The following is a 27802-nucleotide window of genomic DNA, read 5'->3' on the forward strand; positions in this document are numbered from 1 at the left end:
ATCCAATTAAAAATGGTACCCAAAAGATAGTAACAATAAGCATCAACCATTCATTTTCCATCCGAGTCAGTCATGTTGGCAGCATGCTAAACAAGGTAACCATGATGTTGCTCTTCCTTGGGAATCTCAAGGTGTTCCCAGGCCAAGTGCTATACTTAATACCTCCAGTGTGTTGTGGGTCTGATTGGGGTCAATTTGGATATGCCAGGAGTAACTCAGGAAGTCCAGGATAAATCCTGATCAGAATCCTGATGAACTGACTCTTTTTTATGCAAAAGGAGCACCAGTTTACTTTAAGCTCCTTCTCAATACACAGTACGAGCTCCTCATCATATGCATATGGGGGCACAAAGACACCCTGTAAAGGAAACTAATTGCAGCTGCTTGTTTCTGAAATCAAGTTTAACTCAGGACCATAATGAAGGTTGAAATGTCAAATCGAGATGTAAGAACTTCCCCCTCAGGCCTAGATCGTTCTTCACTGATTGTTTGGTACGGCGCCTGCCACCCTGCTGCACCGATCCGCCTGCAAATATCAACTAATCAAGTTTATTTTCCTTTAAAAACATTAAAAAACCCCAAAGCTCTCTGTGGTACGACTGGTTAATTTACCGTCACTGAGAAAAAGCACTAATGATTTGCTCGGGACATTAAAGGATCAGCTATCTGCCCACCTTATGTCAGGCATCAAGGAAACATCAATGAGGCACAAATAAAATCAGCAGCTGGTCGATCATTTCCCCCGAGACTGTGCAGATGCATGAAACATCTGGGTGTTGCAAGGAGGTCAGGAAGGTTGCCGAAAATTATCAGAAGCAACCTTTCCTGAAAAAATGATGCTGTAGGTGTACAAAGCCGCTCCCTGTGTTCTCAAATTGGCAATCATCATGATTTTGATAAGAGCCTCTAACAAAACTGATGTCCAGATGTACTTGGTATTTACAGTCTGTGTTGATGGTGCTTGTGTAGTCACGCTGCCTCATGGGACTGATTATACTCGGGAATGGTTTGTCATGATTAGCTAGAGGTGGTTGATGGTGCAAAAGATGAGGATAATGATTGGTCGGGGCAATGATAATGACTTTGCTATTAAAATAGGTTGTCTTCATGTCATGCTTTCCTCTCTCTATACTCGCCACCAGCAGGTTGACATTTTGTGATTTTAGTGAAATATCATCATAACTATTTAATGGATTGCCATGGCATTTGGTATAGATATTCCTGTCCCTCCCGGGGTGAATTGTGATAATATAATCATGATAATAATTGACATAATCTCATACGATAATCTGACTTTTCAACTCGCAACATCTTTTGGTCAAAATTTGAATTTGTCCAATAATTAGGGCCAAATGTCTGATTCCCATTAGCCTCTGCTGTACTTTGTGTTTTGGGCTTATTAGCTAATGTTAGCTTCAATTTAGCTAACTTGCTAAACTGGGATGGCAAACATCAGCATGTTAACTTTGTCATTTTGAATGTGATCGTGTGCCGATGTCAGCATTTAAAGGTGCAGTCAGCACTAATCCAATACACTTTTTGACAAATTCATCGAATATCTAATCGTAGTCAACTAGCTGTCTGATCTGTGTATGTTGTTCGTAACCTCACCCGCCAGATGGTTTGTTACACACACAACCATCTGAGAACCCGTCATTGGAAATCGTTCTTCTCTCTTCTTTTAAAGAAGAAACACTCTCCGGTTCTAATATAACTGATGCTATTGCAGCATCTACGCTAACCTCTTAAGGAGCCGCCATTGTTCAAAACGAACTGTCGCCTCTGGATTTTCACGTGACATTGACAGAACCCACCTGTCGATGCAATGTAACGGCCCTGGCTCTGTAAATGAGCAGCAAACAGCTATTACAGCCAATCAGCAACAGGCAACGCTACTGCTTGTGCAAAGGTCAGGGGAAAGGCCACGGATGAACAAAGAGGAGCGAGAGGGATGGTTAATCGGTATTTGTTCGGGTTTTGAGTTCAATTATCCACAATCTTTCTTCTTTCCACCTTTAACTCGTGGCACCGCTGTGTCTGAATACAGCCTCACACAGCTGCTCACGTGGCTTTAGACTCTTTTTCAGCAATGTCTGCATGAGACATAGGAATTTCATTAATCAACTTTTGTAAGAAAAGCTATAAAGTAAATGACAGCAGATTAAAGGAGTTTAAAAAGTACATGCTCAAAGCACATCTTTGGCAAGTAACCACTGCATGAGTCCTTGAAAATGCTGCCTACTGTATTATGAGATTAATATGATATTGTATAAAAGCTCAGTCTCGTCTATCTTCTCCAGAATGAAGGTGTATGTGTTTATCTTCTCTCACAAACACACACATGCACACACACACACACACCTTGCATGTTGTCTCATTCTAAGAGTGACAAGGCCAGTGAGACCTGGCAGCACTGACTAACTGCACTGTGCACAATAATTGCAGTCACAATGTAATGGGCAGAAGTAAAAAGCTAATGTTAGGCTACAGACGAACCAGGATCGTGCGAGTTTAGGCTGTAAAAACGGACAGTCGGCGTGATGACGTTTTGTTGTCTCATTTATCTCCTTGTTAGCAACCGTCTTTTTAAAGGTTGGTAAAAGCTTCAAATTTGAAGTGATGGGTATTTGTTAGTGTATTTTATGTTACAAAACAAAACGTTAACATCTCTTAAGGCATGTAACCAAAAGCCCATTGACAAAAATGTTATTTTTGCAGGTATTGGGACTCATTCCCGCTGCCCTCTATAGCTCATTCTTTCCTCATCCCTCCGGTTGTCTTTGTCCTGCTGTGGCACACATAACACACACCTTCACAGACACACACACACACACACACACCAGCTTGTACATCAGCAGCTTATGTAACCAGCATTCTTTGGTTGTGTATCAATAGGAAGTGTTAAGTTTTGATCTAATCAAGCTCCTGTGTTTAAGAGCTGATGAACGGCAGTCAATATTACCAAAGGCAATAAAGTGTGTGTGTGTGTGTGTGTGTGTGTGTGTGTGTGTGTGTGAGTGTGTGTGTATGTGTGTATAGTGCTCCAGAAGAAAGAGAGAGGTGCAGTAAATCTACACAGTGGTAATCATTACTACTCGTGTGGTTTGGCCGATACAACACAGACGTAGAGACACACAATCAGTCTGGTCCAAACCTAAGCTATGTAATTATCATCTGTTCATATCAATTCCTCACTCTCTTGTCTTTTCTTTTCCCTCCAGTGCTCCTTCCTGCCCAAGTTTTCCATCCACATAGAGACCAAATACGAGGACAACAAAGGGAGCAATGATAATGTGAGTAGAGCTCAGCGTGTCGTGTGGTTGGGAGATTTGTATTGTGTGTAAAGCATCTGACAAAGCTAAAGGGATCTGAGCATGGCTTCTCAAGCGACCCTCCTGTCTTGTACCTTTGCCAGTCCCCTGTTGCACAATTGTCCGTCTATTTAATTTGCCTCTTTTTTTTTTTTTCCTTCTTCCCATATTTACACCGACCAAATCCGAGCTGGTGAATTCTCTTTGTCGGAGGGTGACGGCATCATTGTGCCATCATTTCATTGTGAGACTTTGCTGATATTAATTAAGTGAAGGATGAGGAAGAGGTTTAGCACTCAGTCTACTCTGTTCTCAATCCTGTAGACACTTTTTACTCAGTATGATCAAGCCTTTGGTTACATTTATGTGACTGAAATTATGAAGTTATGACAGTTAGCTGCAGGTCAGTCAGAACATCAACAGTAAAACATAAAGAAATCATAAAGAATCCACTACCTGCTAAGGTTCTGTAGCTACATCACAACCAACAGCTAAAAGTCAAAGACATCACAGAAGCAATTAATCATTTCAGTTCAATATCATGAATGCTATTGGCTTGAAATGTATTTCCAAAAGATGTAGCTACAGCACAATTACACATCAATAAATCATAACAATAATAATGTTGTTGAGTGTTATTATTACTGTTAAAAGCACATAGCTTGTTCTCCATTTCTAGTAGGGTCTGAAGGTTGTGCAATACTGCCTCGATCCATACTGTGGCTGAAAACACGAGGCCACAGCTCCACCTAGTGGCGGCTCAGGGGAGACGCAAACCCAGTGTGCTTTCACAGACGGTCATAATTTCACATTTGCAGCTAATCGTAACGAGCGGAGGTGTTTTAGAAGTGTTTTCTCCTTCCGCTTACACTTCCTGCCACTGCCTTCACCGTTTGTGCAGTCTGTCTTTTCCTTCCTCCATTCTTCTCCCTCGTCTCTTTTAATAACCTCATCGTCCCTCTCACTGGCCTTTCTCCCTTCCGCTACACCTGTGCGAACGCTTGAGGAAAAAGTGTGATCAACTTTCTGTGACGCAGGAGCGGTGAAATTGTTCTAAGGAGCGGATAACTAGACGACATGGCTTTGCTGTTCCTGTGTGAGTCAGACACAGGAAGAAATCACTGACCACAGGGAGTGAGTCACATCCTTTTTGCTTAGTGTGTTAAAGCCGGAAGGAAGGACACCTGTGCTTTGTACTTTAAGGATACAATATTTAATGTTCTTTTTCCCTTTCTGTCAGTAAGTGTGTAAAGCTGCCCCATTACAACCGTACCAGGACAACACAACGCACCGTCCTACAACATACGTCAACCCCCTGATGATTTAAATGTCCTCCTCACACATTGACTTGTTCCCTTTTCCTCAGATCTTCTGCAGCGAGCCCAAAGAAGAGGAAACAGAGGTGTGTTTCGTGGACATCTGCTATGATGAGATCCCCGAGCGCCACTACAAGGAGTCAGAGGTGAGGGGAGTCCAGTCATTGACCTCATGGTACAAATACATATGTTTGTATGAATGTAGAGGAGCACGGGGCAAATTAACGCATGCACACAAAGACAGAGGACGGAAGGATGAAAAGGAGAGAATAGAGGAGAGAGTATGGAGACGAACGGGGGCGCAAACAAGTCCACAAATGAAAGATCCAAAGAAGGGATGGCGTGTGAGAAGACAGAATAGAGTGTTATCTTTCTCCTGCAGCGCCAGCTCATTTCTGACCATCTGCCTCTTCGGAGTGATGGAAATGCATGTTTATGTGAGGGGGAGGTGATGGACATTAGCTGTGGTGATTTGACATTTATATATGTGTGTGTGTGTGTGTGTGTGTGTGTGTGCGTGTGTGTCCGTCTGTCAGGGTGTGATGCTCATAAAATGCTGAGCTATTAATAATCACGAGGGGCCATGATTTCAGTGCAGGGGTGTTTTATTATTGACACCCCCACTTACACACACACACACACACACACGCGCACACGCACACCTCCCAACAGGCTTCACGGTCTTCTGCTTTTATCCTCTCACAGCTAAAAATAGCACAGAGATGCTGTCCAGGGCTAAAAGTGGATGTCACATGGCCAATGTAAATACCATTTGATTTTAAAGATAGATGTTTTTCTGGAGCCACACCTGACAACACAGACCAGTTTCATGAATGAAGTCAGACACCTGGAAAGCATCAATGAGCTAACAGCAAGTGTGTTCGTTGAAATGCGTTGTAGATTTAACAGGGGTTAGGTGCCTGACTATTTACTGGCCTAGCTCACTTCCTGAAGTGTACTGTAAGGTTGCCAGCAAAGACTCCAGGAGCCCACGTTATCCCTCGTAAAACCACATCAGGCTAGCTGTTTCCCCCTGTTTCCAGTCTTTGTGCTAAGCTAAGCTAACCTGCTGGCTGAGCTCATGCTACAGACATGAGAGTGGCAGCGATTTTCTCATCTAACTCTCAGCAAGAAAGCGAATAAGAATATTTCCTGAAACTATTCAGTATATCAGTAATCGCGGTATTTTATAAAATCGTTTTAAAAGGTCTCCCAATTAAAGTACGACACGTTTTATTCGCAGACAAATTGCAACAAGCCTTTTCCGCCTCACACTGCAAGTGTTTTCCCAGCAGGGCTGGAGAGAGTTTTGTAACACCCCCGCAGACTGTCACAGTCAGACACATTACCCCAAGACAAATAAGCATGACAGCATAATTAGTCTATAGGGAGCAGTGATTAATGCACGCTAAGTTTGTGAGTCGGGAATCTCACACATAATGGATGCATGATCATGTCCTTTAGGCAGGGAGGAGGAAATGTGTGTGTGAGAGAGATAAATGATGGCAAACAGCATTTTAATAACAGGTTGAAAAACAGATCCTAAAAGAGGATTTTTGGTCTTACCTTTTCTCTAAACTGGTGTCTCATGGCCTTGCAGGATCTGCATTATTTTAAGTCGAAGAAGACTAACCGAGGCCTCCTGGAGGAAGGATGGATCAACAACCAAGAGCCCATCATGTGCTCCTACAAGCTGGTCTCAGTCAAGTTTGAAGTGTGGGGCCTGCAAACACGTGTGGAGCAGTTTGTACACAAGGTCGGGATGAAAACAGGTTCTTTCCTCTCAGAAATACCATTTCATAACTCAGTCAAACTGTTTGATCCTTGTTGATCAATGTCAATGCTTCAGACGTTACTTTTTCTGCTCTGAAAACATGCGGCACACCACCAGTTGGCCGTGAAACGAAATCAGATGCTCCATTTTCACCTTCTACAATATCTGCCCTGTTCACAACCTGCAGATTACCTTGCACCACCTCCCTTTGCCTCGGCTGCACAGTTTAAACTCCATATCTCCTATTTCCCAAATACATTTCACCTGGCCCTCTACAGCATCAGTCCCTGGGTTGAACCGTCTCTGTGCTCTCCTTGCCCGAGGCACACGCACACACACACACACACACACACACACACAGCGTCAGGGCCATTACTCACATGGTAACACCGGGAGTGACTCATATTAATCACATACCCCAAGGGGTGAACGGAAACATTCAGAACAAGAAAATGTTTTTGAAACATTAACGGCCTTCAAAGTTAACGCGTTGTGATTCACTTCCTCTCTCCTTGAACTCCCTCTGCCCCTCTTTATCTTTCTTCCTCTGTGATCTTGCACCTCTTCCTGCTTCCTCTTCCTCTCTCTCTCTCTCTCTCTCTCTCTCTCTCTCTCTCTTTTTCTTATTCTGCTCAGGTGATTCGAGATGTCCTGCTTTTAGGACACAGGCAGGCCTTTGCCTGGGTGGATGAGTGGATCGGTAAGTTTGTTGGAGACGGCAGCGCTGGTGAAACATGGGTTAGCTTTGTGTGTAGACACTGACTCATCTCACGATTGTAGTTGGATAATGCAGAACAAATCAGAAATCAGCGAGTGGAATAAAGTTTACTTACCGTTTTAGCCCAATCTGTATGGGTCAAATTCAAAGTATACCTCAAAGAAAGTATAAAACTGATGACAGCTAATGCAAATATATCTTTTAAGGGTCATGTGTTTCATAGCTACCAATGTTATTTATACATTATTTAGACACAGTGTATACTGTAGTATTCTCTTGTTTATAAAGATGACAATCTCTCTGAATGGATAGATAACTATATCATTTATATGCTGTTGTTTAGCATTTAATCCAACAAAGATAAGAACATGGTGGTGTCATTTACAGTATATGTCTTTATGTCAGAAACCCTGTGAGCACTGTCGTCACTCTAAAGGCAAAGCAGAAGTGAATACATGATGCTTCAAGCCTACATCTTTAGAATTACATTTGTTTGGACTGGTTCCTGTTGCTGTCACTACACTCATAGCTGAATCATGTTGTTTTTGGTATTGTTACCTTTTATTTGTATTTCATGACAGTGGCTCATCTTCTAAATGAATGAGGCTGTCTAGTTTGATTTGAGTTTTTCATTTTCATTGAAAGGTTCATTGTTTTCAACTGCGTGCTCTCTCTCTTCATCTCCACTATTTCATGATTCATTTCACGCCTCCTCTGAGAGATCATCTGAGCCATTATTATTTAATTTGCTTTTAAACTGCCGCGAAACAGGCAACTTATCATAAGTGATAGTCTATTACTGTCAGTCGTCCTTTTCTCATTACTTTACATAGAACTGACACAACAATAATTGGACTGTTAGTAATGTATATCCACGGCCAACGTCCATTTCATTTCCCTGACTTTTTTCCTATGTTAATCACAAGACCCCGGACAAAGTGTCCCTGCCTTCTGTAGAATGAAGTCCTATCACTCTTTTGAAGTGTGTAATCCATCCCCACAGACATGACCATGGAGGAGGTCAGAGAGTACGAGCGTGCCACACAAGAAGCCACCAACCTGAAGATCGGCACCTTCCCCCCCGCCATCTCCATCTCAGAGACCCCCCTGTCATCCAGCGCCCGCAGCGGCCCCAGCAGCGCCCCGACCACTCCCCTCTCCACAGAAGCCCCCGAGTTCCTGTCGGTGCCGAAGGAGCGCCCCAGGAAGAAGTCCGCTCCGGAGACCTTGACCCTGCCGGATCCGGGCCGGAGGGATTCCCTCTTCAAACTGCCCAACTTTTTCTCCTGGAACTCCAGTCCGCAGCCAGAGTGAGAGCAGGGCTGCGCCACTGGTGAACGCCTTTGACCTGTGGATCAGTGGAGGATGCCTGCCCAGCACATCCCTCAATGCCCCCCCTCAAGCCAGCTGAAGTGAAGGAGACTTTTCACTGTCCTGGTGATCCAAGCCCCCTCGGCACACTCGCCGGTGTTACAGCAAAAGCCAACAGGTTCAGACAGGCAGCCTGATCTCCATAGCAAACAGTCCTGTGAGGTGTAAAGGTATAGTGCGTCCTATAGTGCGAACAAAAGCAGCTGGAGGCTCCTCATTCTTCTTTTAGTTTACATTCCTGAAAATGTTTTTCTCCCACAGATTATCACCTTGCTTTTTTGTGTCTTGACAGGGTATTTGGAGGTTCAGTCACTGCACATAATCGTTACATGTACAGAATTTGTTTTTTCTGCGTTAGGCATCGGAGTCTCTGGCTTTGTTAACTGGACCTTGTGGTTTGACGTATCTATTTATGTGGTTGAGACTTTACGACAGATCCTCGTTGGCCACTGTATCAGTTGAGTGTTATGGTTTTCACAGTCGGGTGTAAGGTGATTGTGTATTCTTGTATATATTGTATGATCTATATCTAACCGGTAAATTGTCAGTACTTCAAAAAGAATATCATATCAAGTGACGATGCTGCTATGAAATTGTATTCAGGACTCTATCTTCTTTAAGTGTTTATTATAGTGAGTTCTGTCAGCTACGACGTCTGTAAATGACTTATATGTAATTGCATGATTTTAGCTGCAGACACTGAATATTAAATGTTCTGTTTTTATTAGCTTGGTCTCACACTTGATGTTGTGTTTTAACTGAGTTTTTACAGACCAGTCATGTGGTTTGCATGTTGTTTTGCATCTTTATTCATTTTAAAATGTATTAACTTTTTGTCATACTGTTGATGGGTTTTGTATTCAGTAAATTTAATTAAAATTCAATCCTGATGTATCCATAATTGTGTGAGAAGCCTTGATTCCTAAAAGCAACATTCAGAGATCTAATGGTTTGTTTAGGGCACAGCCACACAAGGCATTGAGAAAGCTTATTTCAATAAACAATCTGGATGTATTTCTCCTTAAACACGAAGCATTTTGGATAAATAATATAAAAACATCTCCACATGGACTGAATGAGGAGCTTGACTTAGATGTTTCCTTATATGTTAAGTACAACTGCTATTATTTAGTTTTGGAATAATTTGTTGGAAATAAAATTTGAACTTTGTTTTGTTATTTAAGCACAAGATGGCGCCATAACATGCAACGCATATAGAGGAGGCAAGGCAACACAGGTGATACATATGTTGACTTGATTACCAGTGATGTGATTATCTGCCTTGTGTTTGAAAATGTATAAAAAGTGGTTTGCAACTAAGTATTCTTGTTTGGCCTCTGAAGACGCATGTTGAGACATTTGGCTTAAATTAAATGAGTAAACGTGTGTGTGCGGTTCTCCTCCAACAAGTCCTTAACTTTGGGTCCGAAACAAGTCATAATGCACTTTTACCTAATTTAATGCTACTGCAATACTTTTTAATACACACGCCTGTCAGTGTTTTGTAAACATTTATCCATCCTCTTTACAACAGACCACGCACACAACTCAGGTATTACAAAAAACTTATTTAAAAAAAAATAGATAGACGTTGGATAGACGTGTGTGGGCACAGACACGTTACAGAGTTTAACTTAGAACAAACTAACACTAAACTCTTAATAAGCAGTGGATTTCTCCTAGTCGACAGGATGCCGTTCTTTCCACCACAGTACAAAACAAAATAAATATTACATGAGTTTTGCTGAATAATCATCTTCCAGGTGAAGTCGTTCATCTGGAAGATGATGAAGAAATGTCAAGAAAAGTTGAGTCAACGTTGGCAAAGTGAAGAATAAGTCGGAGCGTAAAATGTGCAAAGCTCTGCTTGACCATAAACTGTCCTGACATTTATCTTTTAACAGCAAGCATCCATACCTATCAAACACCCCGATAATATGAAATACATACAAACAAAACCCACTGCTTATACAACACAAGGCGCAACGACAGCACAGAAACAAAAAAAATTAGGTTATGTGCTCACATCCTTACATGTAAACACAACGAAAACCTCCACCGAACATAGTTGATGAAATGTGTTAAGTGCAAAGAAAGAAGAAGGGTCTATTTCCGATGTGCGCGATTGTGCCTTTGTTACTTTTTTTTTTTTTCCCCTTCACTATCTTTCCTCTAGATCTTTGGTGAGGTAGTTTGTTCTCCGTCTCTCCTTGAGGTCCCGCATGGCATTGAGGAACACCTCGTACCAAAAGAAGGTGAAGCCCGTTGACAACGCCGCCTTCACAAGGCTGGGCGAGAGGCCTTTGTAGAAGCCTCGGACGCCCTCCTCTTTGGCTATTTGAACCATGCAGTCCACCAGGCCTCTGTAAGTCCGCACCTGCACACAAAAGAAACCGGACACGATGCTTACACATCAGACGTAGACGTGCTCCGGGTATGTGAAACACGTTGCGGAGGAGCTTACCTGTCCAAACTGAGCTCTGGCTGCCTCGAAGCCGCCCACCTGCAGTCTCTTCTTGAAGAGGTCAAAGGGGTATGTGATTGTTTTGCTGATCATTCCAGCTCCACTGCCAGAGACCAGGCTTCTCAGGTGGCCTTGAATGGGGGACATAGGAAGAGACAAAACGTCAAGCCGTGAACCCTTCACACGCTTTATGCGGTGATATAAATGCCACCATCTCCACTGACCTCTTGAGTTTCCCGTTTCTTTGGGCAGTGGAGCAAACAGTTTCTTGAAGACATTGTAGAAGAAGAACTGCAGCCCAGCGTAAGGAAACACCGCCAGCAGCGTTGGACACAGGCCGCGGTAAAATGTCAGCGGTCCCTCCGAGCGGCACATCGTGGACACGGCGTGACGCAGGTTCCTGTACACCTGAGAGGAAAGAAGAAGCGTTACACAGGGTTTGGGGTTCATGAAGTTAAATACTGGCCAAAGTTAGCCAACTATAGCAATATCATTCAATGAGCTGGCTACTGTAGCTAGCAGGCAAGAGAGGATATTCAAGACTTTTGTAGATTCAACTTCAGATGTTTTAAATACATTCAAAGGAGAAAGCAAAATTCCCAGTGTCTTGAATTTCAGTCCGAACAGAGTCTATCCAATAAAATCAAAACTATGACGTGAGAAACTCTTGACTACTATTAAAATCTCTCCACCTTGGTTTCTCCCTGAGCTGCAAAGCGTGTCCTCAGAGTGTCCAGAGGCTGGCAGACCACAGTAGCCGAGCACGCAGCCAAGCCGCCACACACGAAGTGAACTCCTGCCGTCTGGCTGTCGTACTGTGTCGACTTGTGGACCGCCTCCGTCAGAAACTGAAAACTGGCAAACTGCAAAAGCACGCGCACACAGTTATTTAAAACATGTAAATAGAGCTGATCGTGTTGTCAGGTTGGTTTGAAAAAGGCCACAGGCGCTAATACCTGGACAGCCCCGAAGCAGATGGAGAGGAGCTGTGCGGGGACGTGGCCCTTCCAGAAAGCAGAGAGTCCCTCCTCTGAGTAAATGCACCGGGATGCCTGAAATAATCCCCGGTACTTTCCCTCGGGCCTCCGTGAAGACACGCGCTCAATCTGCAGCTGTGGGGGGAAAGAAATAGGGATGAACATACAGGAAGCAAACAGCACTATTACCCATGAGAGTCCAGCTGATGAAATACGACACTGAGCTCTATCGTGAGTCCCGACGACCGCACACAGAAAGTAGTCCCACACATGATTACCTGAAATCTGATTTTGATCACATCAAAGGGGCTGATGATCGCCCGGGTGACCATCCCAGCAGCTGACCCGGCCAGGGCGGCCTCCTCTGGGCAGAGGGCTGCACCCTGAGCCCCGGGGTCAAAGCCCACCATGTCTCCACAGGAACAGATGCTCGTTAACACTGCAGAGAGAAATGATGGAACGCGGTATTTGTTTTTTGTAATGTTTAAAATGGATTATGAAGCTGGTAGATTCAGGATGTGTGAGCCATTAAAATTACTTGACAAAACCCTGAAATATTTTGGTGTCCTTTACTTAAGTAAAAAGTATACATAACACAGTGTAAAAGTACTCCTTTACAAGTAAAAGTCCTGCTTTTTTTTTTTTTTTTTTTAAATGTGACTTAATTATGCACAAACACACCTTTAACAACGTCATTCATTAACTTGTATTATTGAGTCTGCAGAGGTTTGTGGCACATCTTCCTCGATGGGCATTTTTACAACCTGTCGTCAATCCTAAACTACTGCAGAAGCATCAACATCTAGAGAAAATAACTTTCAACATGTAACTAGAGGACATGCAGTGGGACCTTGGGGCTAGCTAAGCTAACAACAACAGAGCAGCTGATGCCTTTGAGCTGTAGACACTGACCTTCTAGTTAAAGTCCTTCATACATTAAACTACAGCTGCAGTACTGAGCCCAACACGTCCAGTCCAACAATAATAGGACAAGACAGCTTGCTACTCATAAGCGTGGTGCTGCATGTCACGATTTGTCCGCATTACTTCCGGGTGAGATAGGCCACCGTACTCCGCCTTTCAAAGACGAAATATCGCAACAAGATGAATCCCTGCCTCGCTTCAACACACCGGAAATAACACGACAGTCAAGAACACAGGCGTAAAATATTTGTTAACATCCATATTAAGTCCTATAAATACGGAGCAATTGATGTAGCATTGCTAATGTGAAGCTATGCTTTTAGTTTGAATATAGATGATATGACTATGCAATGCTGCATAATAGTCAATGGCATATGTAAATGCTAAATGCTTATTAAAGCATAGGTAAAACAATTAGGCATAGTAAAAAGTCAAGTAAAAGTTTAAATACTGCAGTTAATTCCTGTTTTTATTCACAAAAACACTCAGCAGTATGCATGCCATTTATAAATACAACAGCTGAAATTGTATTTACTTGTAACCTGCAGAGTATGAAGTAACTAAACCTTACAAATCAACGCAACTGTTGTGCCTAGCCCTAGAAAGTCTTTTCTTCAATCATTTTTGTTTTTGTATGAACTTGTTATATCTTATTTAATGTAATTTATTTAGTGTTGAAATGTAATCACAATTCATGTTTAATACAGTATTGAATCTTCCTGTGTACACTTTCAACCAACATAACATTTAAAAAGTCAACGTGTTGTAACTACGTCCTATGGCCACTAGAGATCGCTGTACACTGGTGGTGATAAGAGCATGATTACCTCATGGATGCGTAGGATTACCCAGAGCCGTTTAACGAGAGTCACGTCATCTCCGTTCACTCAAAACGGATATTTTTTGCTCATGGCTCATCTCTTGATACGGCTCTGGGATTACCCAAATAGCATTTCTGGTGATTACATTAAAAATAAAAAATATAAAATTCGGCAGAAGTATAGATAAGCGTTGTGACTACGAGAATCGGGACTTTACGCTGGACACAGACGTAAGTAGCTCTCTTTTCGTTCGTCGTTACGTTATTTTTGAAGAGAGGCAGGGACTCATCTTGCCGCGATACTTCAGCTTTGAAAGGCTAACGTCTGCTTTATATCCACCCGAGTTGGATGACCAGCTTCGGTGTAAAGAAGTGGAGTCAATTTTAGGTAATTTTTCGCATTGTTATTATCAAAACGTGAGTAACTCTGTTAACTCTACATGTAACGTTAGATAACGTTACTCCGTTTCTTTCTTTTGGCGGTTGTAACGTAACAAAATGTACGTTAGACATCAAACTTGACGCTAACTCTCAACATTAAACGTTTTGGTTTCTGCAATTGAGGAGAAGCACTTAAGCTAACCTTAGATAATTCTGTGTGAATTAGGTTAGCTAACATCACGTGTAACGTTAGCCAGACATTAGGAGTAACGTTAGCGTAAGTTACATCTCGCTAACGGTATAAATACCTCCCAATTTAAAGGAATACAAACGTTATGTGCTTGAATTGAATCTGTTGATTTGGGGTATTGGGTGACATGTGACCCTCGTCGGCCCATGTAATCCCTCACTGAATGAGCTGTGGGCAGTTTGATGACAGCACAGGATTTTGTTATTGTTGCTCCAGAAGTTGTTCTGCTGTCTCTGTCTCTAACGTTAATGTGTTTCTAGCCCAGGCTTGAGGCAGACCCTCAATGTGTGTGTTTACATTTCGTTTTAAAATACCAGTTAAATCTAAAAAAGCAGTAAATAAGTATTATCTGATCTTTCCAGCGTGACCGCTCTCTGGTGTATTTTGGGTGCTACCGTCTGTGATGGAAAACACTGCTGATGACTACAGGATCCAGTCTTTTGACCTGGACACACAGATGTTACTGAAAAGAGCCTTGAAAGGTTTGTGTGTCCCTCTTATTACTGACTTATTACAATGTCAGTTTCCTGCAGCATCCTCTGTGTGAATGATACACATTTTTGTAAATGCAGTTTCGTTTCTTTCAGATCCGAGTTCAGTGAACCTGGAGAAAGTGTCCGATATCATCGTGGATCAGTCTTTAAAGGACCAGGTTTTCAGCAAAGAGGCTGGACGCATCTGCTACACCATCGTGCAGGTCCATACTGGTTTTGCTGCTACATCTGCCTCTACACAGTTTGACGGGCTGGTTGTCCATTTACCAGTATTTGTTGTCCACATTAGTTTCTTTGATCAAGACACTGAGCACCATTGAGACAAGAGGGATCTAAGAAACCAGAGCAGAACTTAAACATCTTATTAAGTCTCTTAACCAAATTCTTAATCCTCTTCCCTTATTAATGCCTAACTGGTAGTTTACACTGGAGCAACAGGAGGCTCTTAAGCCAGCTTACCTTACATCGCTGCGTTTCCTGACTTTTTGTTCATACCTCCACCTTCTATCTTGGTCACCTCGCTGCAGACCGAGGCCAAGCAGAGCAACGGGATCGTGTTCAGGAGGAACGTGTTGAACCGCCTCCAGCAGGAGTTCAAGAAGCGCGAGGAGACGAGAGGGCGCTCGCTGCAGGAGTGGGTGTGCTACGTCACGTTCATCTGTAACGTCTTCGACTACCTCAAAGTGAGTTACTGCTGCTTCCCCTTAAGATATGTTTAAACTTGATCATGTTATCATGTGGGCTTAATCAACAATACGGAGCGACATTGTTGAATATCTCTGGATCAGAGCATCTGTAGAATGTCTTTTAGCTGTCAGCCTGTGATGTCTTTGATCACATCTTGTGTTCAGATGTAAAACACCTCACATGTGCCTCTCTTGTTGCTGCAGCATCTTGAACATCTTGTTTGTAAGTGTGGTAATAGAAGGGTTAAATATGAAGGTGTGGCCCCAGTTCACTTTCACAGTGACTCAGGTTTCATCCTTGATAACGGCCATTGTTGTTTTGAACAGGTCAACTCTCTCAATAGTGGCTCAGTGCTCATTTTTCACTTTGTGTGAAAGAGAAATTAAACTACGGACAACAACACCGCTGCATATATTATAAAGTGTTAGTCTTTTAAACTTTGAGTACTATGTATGTTTTTTTTGTTGACGTTTAGGTGAACAACATGCCGATGGTGGCTCTGGTCCATCCTGTGTATGACTGTTTGCTCAGGCTGGCCCAACCAGATGCTCTAATGAATGAAGAGGAGGTGAGGAAGAATGTTTTTTTTTTTGTTTATATTCATTTTATTAGTCAACAGTGGTAGATATCCTGCATGTGTGGAAATAGTTTTTCGCACCCCTCCCAGTGTCTTGGAGGCGGTCCTGGTCCACCTCAGCAGGCAGTTGGCTGACATGAGAACGTTAATGTTGCCTCCCGGTGTCTTTGAAGAGTCCTGTTCCTCCTCAGCAGGCAGCAGAGAGGGTCGTTAGCTTGATTAGACTCACCTGGAGCCTGAAGCTATGAAGGCTGATATTCACTCTGCCTCGTTGTCTTTTGCACCTTCATCACCTCCACAGCACACACACACAGCTTGCATTGTTGATCTACAACCCATTGTTTAATTTGAGCTACCCGTAGTCACATAAATTGTGTTTTTAAGTTTAACCTTGCATGGACTCCCTCCTTGTCACATTCCCGGAGCAAGTTTGTGACATTGTAGCAGAAGTATTTAGGAGCAATTCTGATTTCCTATTACATATCTTGAGTCACAGGCCATGGTAGCAATAATACTCATGTTTAACTTTGAGAAACCACATAAAACGAGGTGCAGACCAGTGTGACCTTCAATGCAAATCCATCAAAATCAAAACACCTTGCACAGCTCTCCTCTAGACCACCATGCTTTATTCACAAACGTTTTCGGCCGTGTCTGAGGCCATTTCCTTACTTTAATGTAACCGTAATGTCATGTTTATAAGTCCCTAACGTCCCCCCCTCCTCCTCTGCAGGTGGACTGCCTGGTGGTGCAGCTGCATCGCATCGGAGAGCAGCTGGAGAAGGTGAACGGCCCGCGGATGGACCAGCTGTTCTTCCTGCTGCGGGACGGCTTCCTGCTGCAGGAGGGCCTGACCTCTATGACCCGTCTGCTGCTGCTGGAGGTCCTGGAGTTCAGGGCCGGAGGCTGGGTGCTCAGCAGCACCGCCCACAAGTACTACTACAGTGAGATTGCCGACTAGGATTGTTTTGCGTGGACAAAGGGTGCTGAGCAGCCTCTAATTATTAAAAACCAGCAACATTTCTGAAGGACATCGACATCCTCCAGGAAACCAGCGGAGGGGTTTTGAGAAGACGGCGGTTCATAAAACTGTAAATAGACTTTTTGATTTGGCTGTTTGATAATATTTCCGAGACTTGGTGCCGTGGATGTGGAATGTGCAATATAGTTCACAAAGTTACGTTAACGAGGTTTAGCCACATTCAGGTACACTTTATTTTGAAGAAGCCGAGGATATTTTTTAAGTTTTTTTTTTTTTTATTTTTTTTTTTTATTGATCTTGCAGGCATTCCTGTTTTAAAGAAGTTTTTCAAAGTCCAACTTAATTTTTACCAAATTCACAGGACTTGGAACAGACATTCCAGTAAGAGACAAGCTGGTCTTTGCTTTGCTTTTTTTTGTTGTGTGACTAAATTTAATTGATAATCAATATTTGTGTGTGGAATTGACATTTTACAAAAGGTTTGAATTGCTGTTCAGAGGACTTTTCTCCCTCATTGGTCCTGTAGGATTCCTGAGTTACTGTTTTAATTAGATAAAGCGTCTTCATTCAGGGACCTTCTTTTATTTAATTCTTTGTTACAGCTCGACTAATACACTAAAGACCAAGAGCTTAGTGACCGTTCATATTTTAAATTGTTTCTACAGATAAATCAATCAGATATTTAACAAATTTCTGGATTCACAAACTTGATTTGTTAAACAACTCGTGCCAATATAACAAGAAAAGCGTCGTGCAACACTTCTTGACGAAGCTCTTAATTTGTAGTTTAATTTACTGAAATAAAAGTAGCAATACCACAGTAACCAAAAGTAAAGTACTCATCTCGTATTATTAATCAGAAAAATATCTAGGAACTAAAGTTATCAAATAAATGAAAGTACAATATTTACCTCGATTGCTTTTAAGTAAATGTGCTTAGTTGCTCTCACCACTGCTGGAGGAATGTTTATGTTCACGTGTACGCAGGTCAGTTATAAACCAGCAGAAGTCCTGTTCCTGGTTACTCCACCGTATGTAGCTGAGCTCAGTCTGCTGTGTGACTCTCACTCACGGCTTCGCAGTCTTTAACCAGAGCTGTGCCTTTTGATTCAGACACAAGCAGACGAATGTCATGTGGTAGAAATGTTGCATCTCTTTGAAATGGCATTGTTTTGAAAAGCTGTTCCTGTAATTATATGTAAATAAGTAAGGGTTAATATAAAATTGGCGGACAGATCAACCTCAGTGTTGGAAAATAGTTTAATTAAAAGCCCAGCCATGGTCAGGATTTAGGAAATGTTGTATTATATTTCCCCAAATATGTTCTTCTAGTTTGAGGATTTCAGTTTAAGGTTTTTTTTTTCACCTCCTTCAGACCAAGTTGATAAAACAAACACGATAAGTTCAACGACATATGAAAGTGATCCTGAAGAGTTGGTGACGGGACGCAGTGCTGACTGCAGCATCTGTTCATATATTTTATTACACTTTTACATTTCTCAATTCCATTTTTTATGGTTGGGCTGTACATTTAACGCAAATGTATTTGTTCTAATAAATCTTGGAAGTTTTTCCTTAATTGTGTGTTTATTAACAGTACAGTTGAGCGCCGTCTGTATATTGTACACGATGCAGTAGTCCAGCTCACTTTTTACAGCGTAGTCCTTCCAACAAAAGGGTTTTCACGGTGTTCGTTATTCACAGAAGCGTTCCGAGTGGCAGAATGGGTCCCTGAATGTCTGTATTTCAGTCCCGAGGGGTTTCTCTCTCTCTCTCTCTCTACCACCAGCGGTAGTGAGCGTAGGCTCGGTTGGCTTCGGCCATCTTGTGCAGCTCAAACTTCTTCTTGATGACGTTGCCCTCGTTCACGGATGCCGCCAGCAGTTCCTGGGAAAGCTTCTCGTACATGTGCATGCGTCGATGCTTGTTGTCCCTGCACTCTGAGATCATCCACTTCATGGCGAGGAAGCGACGTCGGTTGTCCGACAGAGGGATGGGCACCTGGGGGGGCCGAAACAGAATATAATTAGACTTTATGTTTATTTCTTTCACATCCAACAATTGTTGATCTGCCTCATCACTCACCTGGTAGTACTTTCCTCCTTTCTGTATGCTGGCCAGTCCAACGACAGGCTTGCAGTTCTCCAGAGCCTGGTGGAAAATGGCATAGGGGTTACACTCGATCTCCTCCTTCTTCCCTTCTGGAGTTTTGTGGTATTTCTCCACCTGTTTCCTCTTCATGCTCTCCAGGGTCTGGAAGCAGAGAGAGAGAGAGATTTAGACACACAGCAAATCTTTGAGCTCCACTTTGAGACTGTTTGCTTCCTTACGTCCGTCATGATCTCTCTGGCCAGAACCTTGTTTCCATCCGTCATCATCATGTTGATGAATTTACTGAAAAGCAAAGAGAAAACCTTTATCGCCTGACATGAAGTCTCAGAGCTTTGACTGAAGACTTGACCTCCTGCTGCAGAGAGCTGGGGCGTGTCTGTCTGTTGTACCTGAGGACCACGTCGCTGAACACAGAGCTGGTGGCTCCGCTGGTTGCTGCCTTGATGGGTCGGAGCGCTTTGAGCTCCTGCTGCTCCTTCTCCTCGGCACTCAGCTCCGTCTCCGGGGTGCTGTAGGCCTCCTTCCTGACCTCCGGCTCCAGATAGTACGGGTTGTATCTGCTCCACCTCACCAGGAACACTCTGCCAACAAAGGACACGCGAGAGAGTTTCACAAGTTACTCCAAGAGTTTGTGTGTGAGGACAGGAGATCTTTAAAATTATCTGTCTCGATTAGTCGATCTACAGAACATTAATCAGCAACAATTGAGCAGTGATCTTTAAGTGACAGCGTATTCAGTGATTGAGGAATATTGGGGGCATTCATTTGAATTTTAGGTTTTATTATTGGTCGCGCACAGTTGATGACGTCCCGTCAGTATCTCGCCGTTTTGAAACATTTTATAGATTAGACTATTAAATTAACAAAAAATTATGTAATTATTTTAGACACTATAGTGTTAATTATTCTGTTGACCGTTGATAGTCTAACGTCTGTGTAGTAGTATGCAGTGTCGTGTGACAGACGCTCTGCTATGTGTGAGATTGCCAAATCATTAAGAGCATTGAAAAACAATAAACTAACTAAATCTATTTTATAGGACAGAGGAAGCAAGCGTAATAATGAAGATAGTTTATCGCAGACTTGCTATTTAACGTTCGTGTTGGCAGATATGTAAACAGAGTAATCACATCATTTACATCGTTTCGTTCCTGAATTACAATAAAATTGCGCTCAAAGCACAGTAATATCAAATTGACAGCTAATACAACCTGTTAATGTGTTTGTGTCTTTATAAAATGATAATTACCTTGGTGTCCAAGGTTTTAATAATCCTGAGATGGAAGCAGCCATCTTGAAAATGTGAGTGTCAGGTAGGACCCCAGCTTAGTACCTCCTGCAGATGCCTTCAGAAAAAAAAGTCGAATTCAAAATCAGTTTCATTCGGCAGATTTAAAATTGTACACCAATGTGATTTATTTTTTTACAACGGTTCACACTGTTTGTTTTTGTTTTTTTAATAATTCTGATCAATATTGTCGGACTCTCGCGCACACGCCGGTGGTGACATCACGCGATGTTGTTAGTGCTATGGCGTACCAGGAAGGGGAGTCGCTTGAATCCTGGCTCAGTGAGTGATTAATCTCATTTTATGAATTAAATAGTGTGGGTAATTAGCTGGATACGAAGCAGTAACGGTACATCTGTGAGTAAGGAAGCTGTTAGCACGCGCTGATAGCCGCTTCCCAGCTTGCTGGAGGGAGCCGATAGAGAGGGTCCTGCTGGTTCACAGTCTGCATCACTGGCAGGATGGGTGGAGAGCCTTAATTCACACTGCAATGGGGCACGTTTATCAATGACAGCTTAGTGTGTGTGCACTGTGCAGTGATTGTTTACAGAAGATAGTTGACCCTCAGCTCAGTTTAATACTTGCAGCTGTTTTGTTGGACAGCCATGAGCAGCACTGCCAATACAATGAGCACTCTATCAGTAATTACAAGGATGACAATTGCTGCGTTGTAACGTTTGATCACAATAGGATGTGTTGTTGTGGATGCATAGTGCTCCTCAAACACACCAGTTACTGTAAGTTAGTGTAAATGTCTCTCTGACAGATAAAGCCACCCATCCGACAAACAGACAGGAGGACTGGGAGTACATCATGGGCTTCTGTGATCAGATCAACAAGGAGCTGGAAGGGTATGTCTGTGATTATCTTTCTTTAGTCACCTCCAGAAGAAAAGAAAAAAAGTCTCTCATCTGGAATTTCTTGTTGCAGTCCTCAGATAGCTGTGACTCTGCTCGTCCACAAAATACACTCACCACAAGAATGGGAAGCTCTTCAGGCTCTGACAGTAAGAAACGATTCACCTTAATATCAACAAGCACCTTTTTTTTTTACTCCCTCTCAAAGCTGTCTTCATCTTAACGATGTTGTCTACAGGTATTGGAGGCATGTATGAAGAACTGCGGGAGAAGGTTTCATAATGAAGTCGGAAAATACCGATTTTTGAACGAGCTGATTAAAGTTGTGTCTCCAAAGGTAAGCAGCCTCCAAATAGGTGTATCTGAAAAGTATGCTGACTGTGTCCCACCATCCAGCCTCTTTTTTTGCTCTTGTTTTTCCAGTACATGGGTGACAGTGCACCTGAGAAGGTGAAGCTGAAGATTGTGGAGATGCTGTACAGCTGGACGGTGGCTTTTCCAAATGAAACCAAGATCGGCGAAGCCTACCAGACGCTGAGGAGACAGGGTGTGTTGAGATCAGACAAGACGGGTCACATGACGCATGTGACTAGACATCTTATTATCCTCGCTCTCCTCACCAGGCCTCGTGACGCATGACCCCGAGTTACCGCTGGACAGGACTCTGATTCCCTCTCCTCCGACTCGACCGAAACATCCGGTGTTTGACAACGAGGACATGGGCAAGGTGAGAGACTGGAGGAAAGACACGAGCAAAGAAAACAACGCTCCTCTCTGAATAATTTGTGTTTGTTACATTCCCAGGAAATGAAGGGCATCGTCACCAAAAGTTTAGCAGAATCATTTGTTCTAGGTGAAACTAGGGCTGTCCATTTATTAGTGAAGGAGGTCGGTGTGTAAGTGTGTTTGTGTGTGTTTAGCTGCTTGCTGAGCTTCTCCGGAGTAAAAATCCAGAAGACCTCCAGGAAGCCAACAGACTAATCAAAAACATGGTGAAAGAGGTAAGAGGCTTGCTGAAACCGTTGGATTGAATATATTTAACATTATATAATATTTGTTGTATATGACGTGACTATGTTTGTAACACAGTGACATCGTGCCTTGTTGTTTTTAACAGGATGAGGCTCGAGTGCATAAGGTTACAAAGCGTATCCACACGCTGGAGGAGGTGAACATCAATGTCAAGCTGCTCACGGAGATGCTGTCCCACTACAACAAAGACAGCTCCACCAACTCAGACAGGGATATCATTAAGGTGTGTGTGTCCGTGTACTCTCTCTCACACACACACACACACACACACACACACACACACACACACGCACGCGCATCAGATCTTTAACCTACAAGGAAGAAACTGGAATATTTCCCTCTAAAGAGGGAAAACACAACTTTTCCAGATGTAGCACTGTTCTACAGCAATGTGCAGCACAATACAACACAATAATAATGAAATACAATAGAATACATGAATACAATACAAAAGTAGCAGATATGTAAACCCAATAAGAGTACGTAAGTTTGTGCTTAAAGATCAGTTTCCGAGTGCTCTCTCTTATATTTATATCTAAATATTTTATATGTTTGCATTTTTGAAATACCAACACCACAGCTGTATTTTAACCGTACAGCACCTCCCTTGTGTTTTCCTCCCAGGAACTCTATGAGCGATGTGACAAGCTGAGGCGTGCTGCTTTCAAAATGGCCACCGAGACGGAGGACAACGACACCAATTTAGGTTTGGTTGCTTGCTAATTTTCTTTATCCGAAGAAAGCCCATTCTTGACCGTGCCACTCTGTGTAAACTATCTGTAACCTTTGACTCCTCAGGTGACATCTTGCAGGCCAGCGATGACCTCTCCAGGGTCATCAACGCCTACAAGAAGATTGTCGAGGGGCAGAACATCAATGGTGACAGCGAGCAGCCTCGATCCACAGCTGCTCAGAGCGAGAGCGGTGAGAGACGTCTCAGAGATCTGCTCACGTTTCTGTTAAATAAGCGCGATTGCTTCATATGTCCTCTTCACTCGACAGAGACCACAGACACGCTGATCGACCTCGCCGGCCTCGACACTCCGAGTCCCCCTCAGCCCGCCCCCCCTCCCTTCCAGTACTCAAATCTGGTCTCCACCAATCCCACGGCTTCTCCCATCCCCGTCCTGCCTCCTCCTCCCAAGCGCCTGGTCATCTCCCACGGCAGCCAGAGCAGCAGCCCGAGTCACCCCCCCCTCGACAAGGCCTCCGCTGCCCTCTCACTCCTCGACGATGAGCTGCTGTCTCTAGGTAGCGTATCCCCCATCGGGACTCACTGAGCTAAAGGAACACTTCGACATTTTGGGTAATAAGCTCGGCTCATGGCTCTCTTAACAAAATCCGAATGCCTGTATCTTCTTCCAGGACTGAACGACCCCCCTAGCCCTCTGAGCAGCCAATCAAAACCCAGGTTGAATGAATTGTCCAATCAGTGGACTTCCTTACAGGTACATCTAGGATGTTGAACCAAACCGCAGCTTTGTTCGTTAACATGTCAACAGGAGAGGGTCAGTTACCTGTTGTCTCCTCTTCTCCTCTGCAGGCTCCAGCTGCAGGTGTGGATATGTTTGGCAGTGTGGCGTGTTCAGGTCCAGCTGTGCCTCCAGCTGTGCCTCCAGCTGAACCAGCTGCTGCCACACACAGTCTCCAGGACCTGCAAGACCTGGCCATGATGGGCTTTTCAGATCACAAGAGGTACACAGTCACCGACAGCCTCTCTGTCAGTGCTCTCTAACTATTTGAGTAAGAGTAAACACTGTACATTCCCACACAACTGTCTCTTATTATGTCCTTGTTTGTAGACATTTTGACAGGTTTCAGGATTTATTTCATGTACAAGGTACTTTAAGGTCTCATAGTGATCTATCAAATGTGATTTTTCAGTTTGTCCATCCAGATGGCGGCCAGAGGTAGCAGCTTTGGGTTGCCTGCAGCAGCACCCCCCCTCGTACCTGGGCGTGGCTCTCCCTCCTCGCCTTCTTTCCTCCAGGGAACGTTTCCCGGCTCTCCCGCTCTGTCCCACACCAAGGCGGCCCAGAGCCTGGGCTCCGCCCCGGGCAGCCCGCTGTTCCGCTCTCTGTCCCCCTGCCACCTGCCCCTCCAGGGCAGCCCGGCCAGAGCCACGGACTCCCTGAGCAGCGTGCACGTCCCTCCGGAGGCCATCAGACCGAGTAAGGAACAGTGGACAGCGGGCAGGGACGACGGGGGCTCGACTGGTTAATGGACAAATGATTTGGATGAATGTCTGCCTGTCCCCTCCTCAGGTAAAGTGCTGCCCATGACGGCCTACGATAAGGACGGCGTTCGCATGCTCCTCAACTTCGCAGCCGACTGTCCCCCCGGCAGGCCCGACGTGTTGGTAATGGTGGTGTCCATGCTCAACACGGCACCGCTGCTTGTTCACAATGTGGTACTGCAAGCTGCCGTGCCAAAGGTAGAGACCTCTGAAACCTTCCACTGTTACATTCTCTTTCTGTGCGTTCATTTGACTCTTTGTGTTGCTGTCCCTCGGCCACCTTCGTCAAGGAAGCACTTTGTAGAAAATTCATCCTCTTTAATGAAGGCATAAATACACAGACTCCTTTCATCCTCCACCAGTCAATGAAGGTGAAGCTGCTGCCTCCATCAGGAACAGAACTAGCACCGTTTAACCCCATCCTACCTCCAGCCTCCATTACCCAGATCATGTTGCTGGCCAACCCAACAAAGGTAGGTGACACAATCACACTGAAGGACATAAATACACTAAGAATTTAGGCACCACAGAGCTTTAATGCTGATAATGCTAAAAGATATTTTTGTGTGTGTGTGTGTGTGTGTGTGTGTGTGTGTGTGCCCTCACAGGAGAAGGTGCGTCTGCGCTTCAAGCTGGCCTTCGCACTAGGAGACCGTCTGTGCAACGAGGTTGGAGAGGTCGACCAGTTCCCCCCACCAGAGACATGGGGTCAGCTATAGAGGTGTGGGGGACCGGTTCATGCTCCATGAAGGTGTGTGTGTGTGCGCACATCCATCCCAGAGAGAAAGGGATTCAGCTGCACTCGACCTTACAGCGTCACATTCCTTATAGTTGTTCATTTTTCTGTTTGGCCATTGTTATCACTGGCAGTGAGAAGCTAACAGCAGAAACTAAAGTTGTATTTATACGGTGCTTGTATACTTTTCTGCAGCACACAAACTAAAGATATACACTGGCAAGTAAGACAGCCGTGGTGTTTACAGGTCGATGGTGTTAAGATGAATATTAAAAGGGATTTTCCCCAAGATGAATATAACAGATTTTAACGTGCTATAAATAATCGATGCATCAGAGCTCAGCTCCTGACGGACGTGATGGATTGCAGTATTGCAGAATTGCTAACCTGTAAAGTTAGCAGAGCCTAAGATACCCACAGCTGTGCTTTTATTTAATGTGTTCCTCTGAGCACTTTGTTAGCCCGCAGAAAAGATATTTGAATATATCCAGACATTTGAAAACAGGATCCAGTAGATTTCTGAAGATGGTAAACTAAACTGGGAAATGAATCCCGTTTAGTGAGAAGTACTGATTATTTCAGACATCAAGATGTTTGACATGGTTACCTGTTTATCATTTATCCTATTCAAATATGTAGTGGACCAACAATATTTAATTTTGTGCTGTAAAGGAAACCGACTGCACTTAAGGTGGTTCATTTGTATTCATGACTGTCGTTATGTTTGAGTCCAACTCTGGTTTTATTTCACGGAATTAGTTTTTTCTTTTGAGAATAAATGAAAGGTGATTGTTCCCATTTCAGTGGTGATGTTAGCAGTGGGTTATCATATTTTTGTTTTTATATTTAAAGATGATTTACTCCTCTACCGATGTCAGTGTTGGGAGTATTTGTGTCTTATTTATTGTTTTCTGTTCCGTTATAGTATTTCAGTGCATCACTGAACCTAGAAAATGTGAACTGAAAAAAAAATGTAAATTTAAAGGGAAGTCCGTCACCAGGTGGATGAAGTGTGTGTTCAGCAGTGAGGCTGTGCTGTGGGTAACGTTTCATGAATCAGTCCTGCTGATCCTCCCGTAGGTCCCTCTGGTCGTCCTCAGCTCGTCATATGGGATGCACAGACGAGGCGTGTACTGTACATAGCGTGTAATGTAGCTATTCTTTATTGTATGACCGTGTGTTCGCTACCTGAAACAAATAAATACTTTCAACGGATGTCTGACGTTATTTCACTTATTGAGAGTCAGAAAAGAGTTTTATTATCAAACGGCACATTTTGATTACTTGAACTTTATATACAATACAAAAATGCAAAAGAAGAGCTTTTCTTTTTACTGTCGCCACTCATGCCTCCACAGTTCCCTCTTTGATGATCGCCATGGCCAGGTTCCTCGCCAGGGCGAGTCTCAGTAGCTCCACTTTGGTCAGCTCTATGTCTTCATCCTGAAAGGACAAACACACTCGCATAAGAAGTGTGGAGGAATGTATGTCTTTAACATTGAGGCAGTGTTGCAGCTGTAGAAGAAGAGTGTGTATTACAAGCTAATGCATCATGGGTGAATTGTTCTCTCGTTTACCTTGAAGCGGAAAACTTTAATAACATGTCTGGTTTCACTTACCTTCATTCAAACTGAAGCACCAAGTTTACATAAACAACCAAATATGAAACACTTTTGTGATCACAATGATCAGCAGCTGAGCAGGATTGAGGCTGCTTGAGGAGCTGCGTACCTGCGGGGGCTTGTCTGAGGCGTTCAGCGAGGAGGTGAGCTCCTCCAAACAGAACATCAGCTCATGGGTTTGGTCCGCCGAGAAGATCACCTGAACATTCGACACACAAAGCAACCTTTTAGGTGAAACAGTCCACAAAACAACTTCTTTGCGAGCATTGCGGTTCCTCTTTTGTTCTTTGTTTTGTGCGCGGTGGTCCGACCTGTTTCTGCTCGAGCAGCGGCAGGGCGTCGGTCAGCAGAGTCATCCAGAAGCTCCGGGGGGCGATCTTGGCCGTCATTAAAGAGAGGAGCAGCTTGGCCGCCTCGCTGAAGCGCTTCTCTCCGTACAGCTTGTGGAACTCACGATACTTCCCTAGGAATGAAAATAGAGCGTCGTTTTTAGGTACTTGTATCTATAGGTTGGTTCGTCTAGTTTCACTGATGTTCTTCCAGTTTATCACGCGGTGACATGCTGTCACATTAAGCAGCACATAGCGTTATTTATCTGTGTGCACACATGTCTCTGTGTCCGAGTCTCATGTGACGATAAGGGAAGCTGTCCAGGAGACTGAATGTCCTCTCACTTGTGAGTCACAAGTTGAGCAGCGCTACAAGTGTTCCTTGTTCATACCGAGGAACGTGAGCCTGTCGCTGAGGAGCATCGCCGGACCCAAGTTGTCTATCAGGTCCAAATCAGAGAAGGTCCCTTTGGCGCAGTAATCCTGTAGAAACCTGACACACACACACACACACACACACACACACACACACACACACACACAC

General features: G+C 43.7%; 6 protein-coding genes across 9 annotated transcripts in view; 3 read left to right on the forward strand and 3 right to left on the reverse strand.

Annotated features, from left to right (window-relative positions):
* The window catches only part of pitpnc1a (phosphatidylinositol transfer protein cytoplasmic 1a), a 35404-nt gene extending 26017 nt beyond the window's left edge, over positions 1–9387 (forward strand). Inside the window, exons 5-9 of the mRNA XM_031872146.1 lie at positions 3222–3293; positions 4678–4773; positions 6228–6383; positions 7038–7101; positions 8123–9387. Of these exons, the coding sequence (XP_031728006.1) occupies positions 3222–3293; positions 4678–4773; positions 6228–6383; positions 7038–7101; positions 8123–8433 (699 nt within the window). The 3' untranslated portion in view covers positions 8434–9387. The remainder of the gene's footprint in view (positions 1–3221; positions 3294–4677; positions 4774–6227; positions 6384–7037; positions 7102–8122) is intronic.
* Positions 9388–10043: 656 nt separating this feature from the next.
* On the reverse strand, positions 10044–12984 carry slc25a19 (solute carrier family 25 member 19). Of its 2 annotated transcripts, none has more exons than XM_031872145.1 (7): positions 12844–12984; positions 12210–12370; positions 11911–12066; positions 11647–11817; positions 11179–11362; positions 10955–11085; positions 10044–10867 (listed from the first exon to the last, which is right to left on the reverse strand). In XM_031872145.1, exons 2-7 carry the CDS (start codon positions 12339–12341, stop codon positions 10652–10654), a joined length of 990 nt encoding a protein of 329 aa, XP_031728005.1. In that variant the 5' UTR covers positions 12342–12370; positions 12844–12984; the 3' UTR covers positions 10044–10651. The 2 variants fall into 2 exon arrangements, with proteins under 2 accessions (XP_031728005.1, XP_031728004.1); XM_031872144.1 differs by having other exon boundaries at positions 12613–12984.
* An 820-nt stretch (positions 12985–13804) lies between these two features.
* mif4gdb (MIF4G domain containing b) lies at positions 13805–18623 on the forward strand. 3 transcript variants are annotated; one of them, XM_031872301.1, is made up of 6 exons: positions 13805–13906; positions 14669–14788; positions 14894–15003; positions 15328–15483; positions 15963–16055; positions 16798–18623. In XM_031872301.1, exons 2-6 carry the CDS (start codon positions 14710–14712, stop codon positions 17023–17025), a joined length of 666 nt encoding a protein of 221 aa, XP_031728161.1. In that variant the 5' UTR covers positions 13805–13906; positions 14669–14709; the 3' UTR covers positions 17026–18623. The 3 variants fall into 3 exon arrangements, with proteins under 3 accessions (XP_031728161.1, XP_031728159.1, XP_031728160.1); XM_031872299.1 differs by lacking the exon at positions 13805–13906 and adding an exon at positions 13992–14063; XM_031872300.1 differs by lacking the exon at positions 13805–13906 and adding an exon at positions 14016–14092.
* Positions 17337–20460, reverse strand: mrps7 (mitochondrial ribosomal protein S7). The gene is made up of 5 exons (XM_031872298.1): positions 20408–20460; positions 19548–19739; positions 19377–19440; positions 19132–19299; positions 17337–19047 (listed from the first exon to the last, which is right to left on the reverse strand). The coding sequence occupies exons 1-5, from the start codon at positions 20449–20451 to the stop codon at positions 18826–18828; spliced, it is 690 nt and encodes a 229-aa protein (XP_031728158.1). The 5' UTR covers positions 20452–20460; the 3' UTR covers positions 17337–18825.
* Positions 20461–20668: 208 nt separating this feature from the next.
* On the forward strand, positions 20669–26522 carry gga3b (golgi associated, gamma adaptin ear containing, ARF binding protein 3b). The gene is made up of 17 exons (XM_031872155.1): positions 20669–20728; positions 21213–21297; positions 21377–21452; positions 21542–21640; positions 21727–21850; positions 21927–22030; positions 22224–22304; positions 22421–22558; positions 22960–23041; positions 23134–23259; positions 23338–23586; positions 23701–23783; positions 23879–24030; positions 24220–24506; positions 24600–24769; positions 24934–25044; positions 25180–26522. The coding sequence occupies exons 1-17, from the start codon at positions 20689–20691 to the stop codon at positions 25288–25290; spliced, it is 2118 nt and encodes a 705-aa protein (XP_031728015.1). The 5' UTR covers positions 20669–20688; the 3' UTR covers positions 25291–26522.
* nup85 (nucleoporin 85) overlaps positions 25884–27802 on the reverse strand; it is a 6232-nt gene continuing 4313 nt past the window's right edge. Inside the window, exons 16-19 of the mRNA XM_031872156.1 lie at positions 27651–27751; positions 27241–27392; positions 27039–27128; positions 25884–26750 (exon numbers count right to left, since the gene is read on the reverse strand). Coding sequence (XP_031728016.1) covers positions 26652–26750; positions 27039–27128; positions 27241–27392; positions 27651–27751 — 442 coding nt within the window. The 3' untranslated portion in view covers positions 25884–26651. The remainder of the gene's footprint in view (positions 26751–27038; positions 27129–27240; positions 27393–27650; positions 27752–27802) is intronic.

Source organism: Anarrhichthys ocellatus, unplaced genomic scaffold, assembly GCF_004355925.1.
Source record: "Anarrhichthys ocellatus isolate YVR2014 unplaced genomic scaffold, GSC_Weel_1.0 scaffold62, whole genome shotgun sequence".
Taxonomy (NCBI): Eukaryota; Metazoa; Chordata; class Actinopteri; order Perciformes; family Anarhichadidae; genus Anarrhichthys; species Anarrhichthys ocellatus.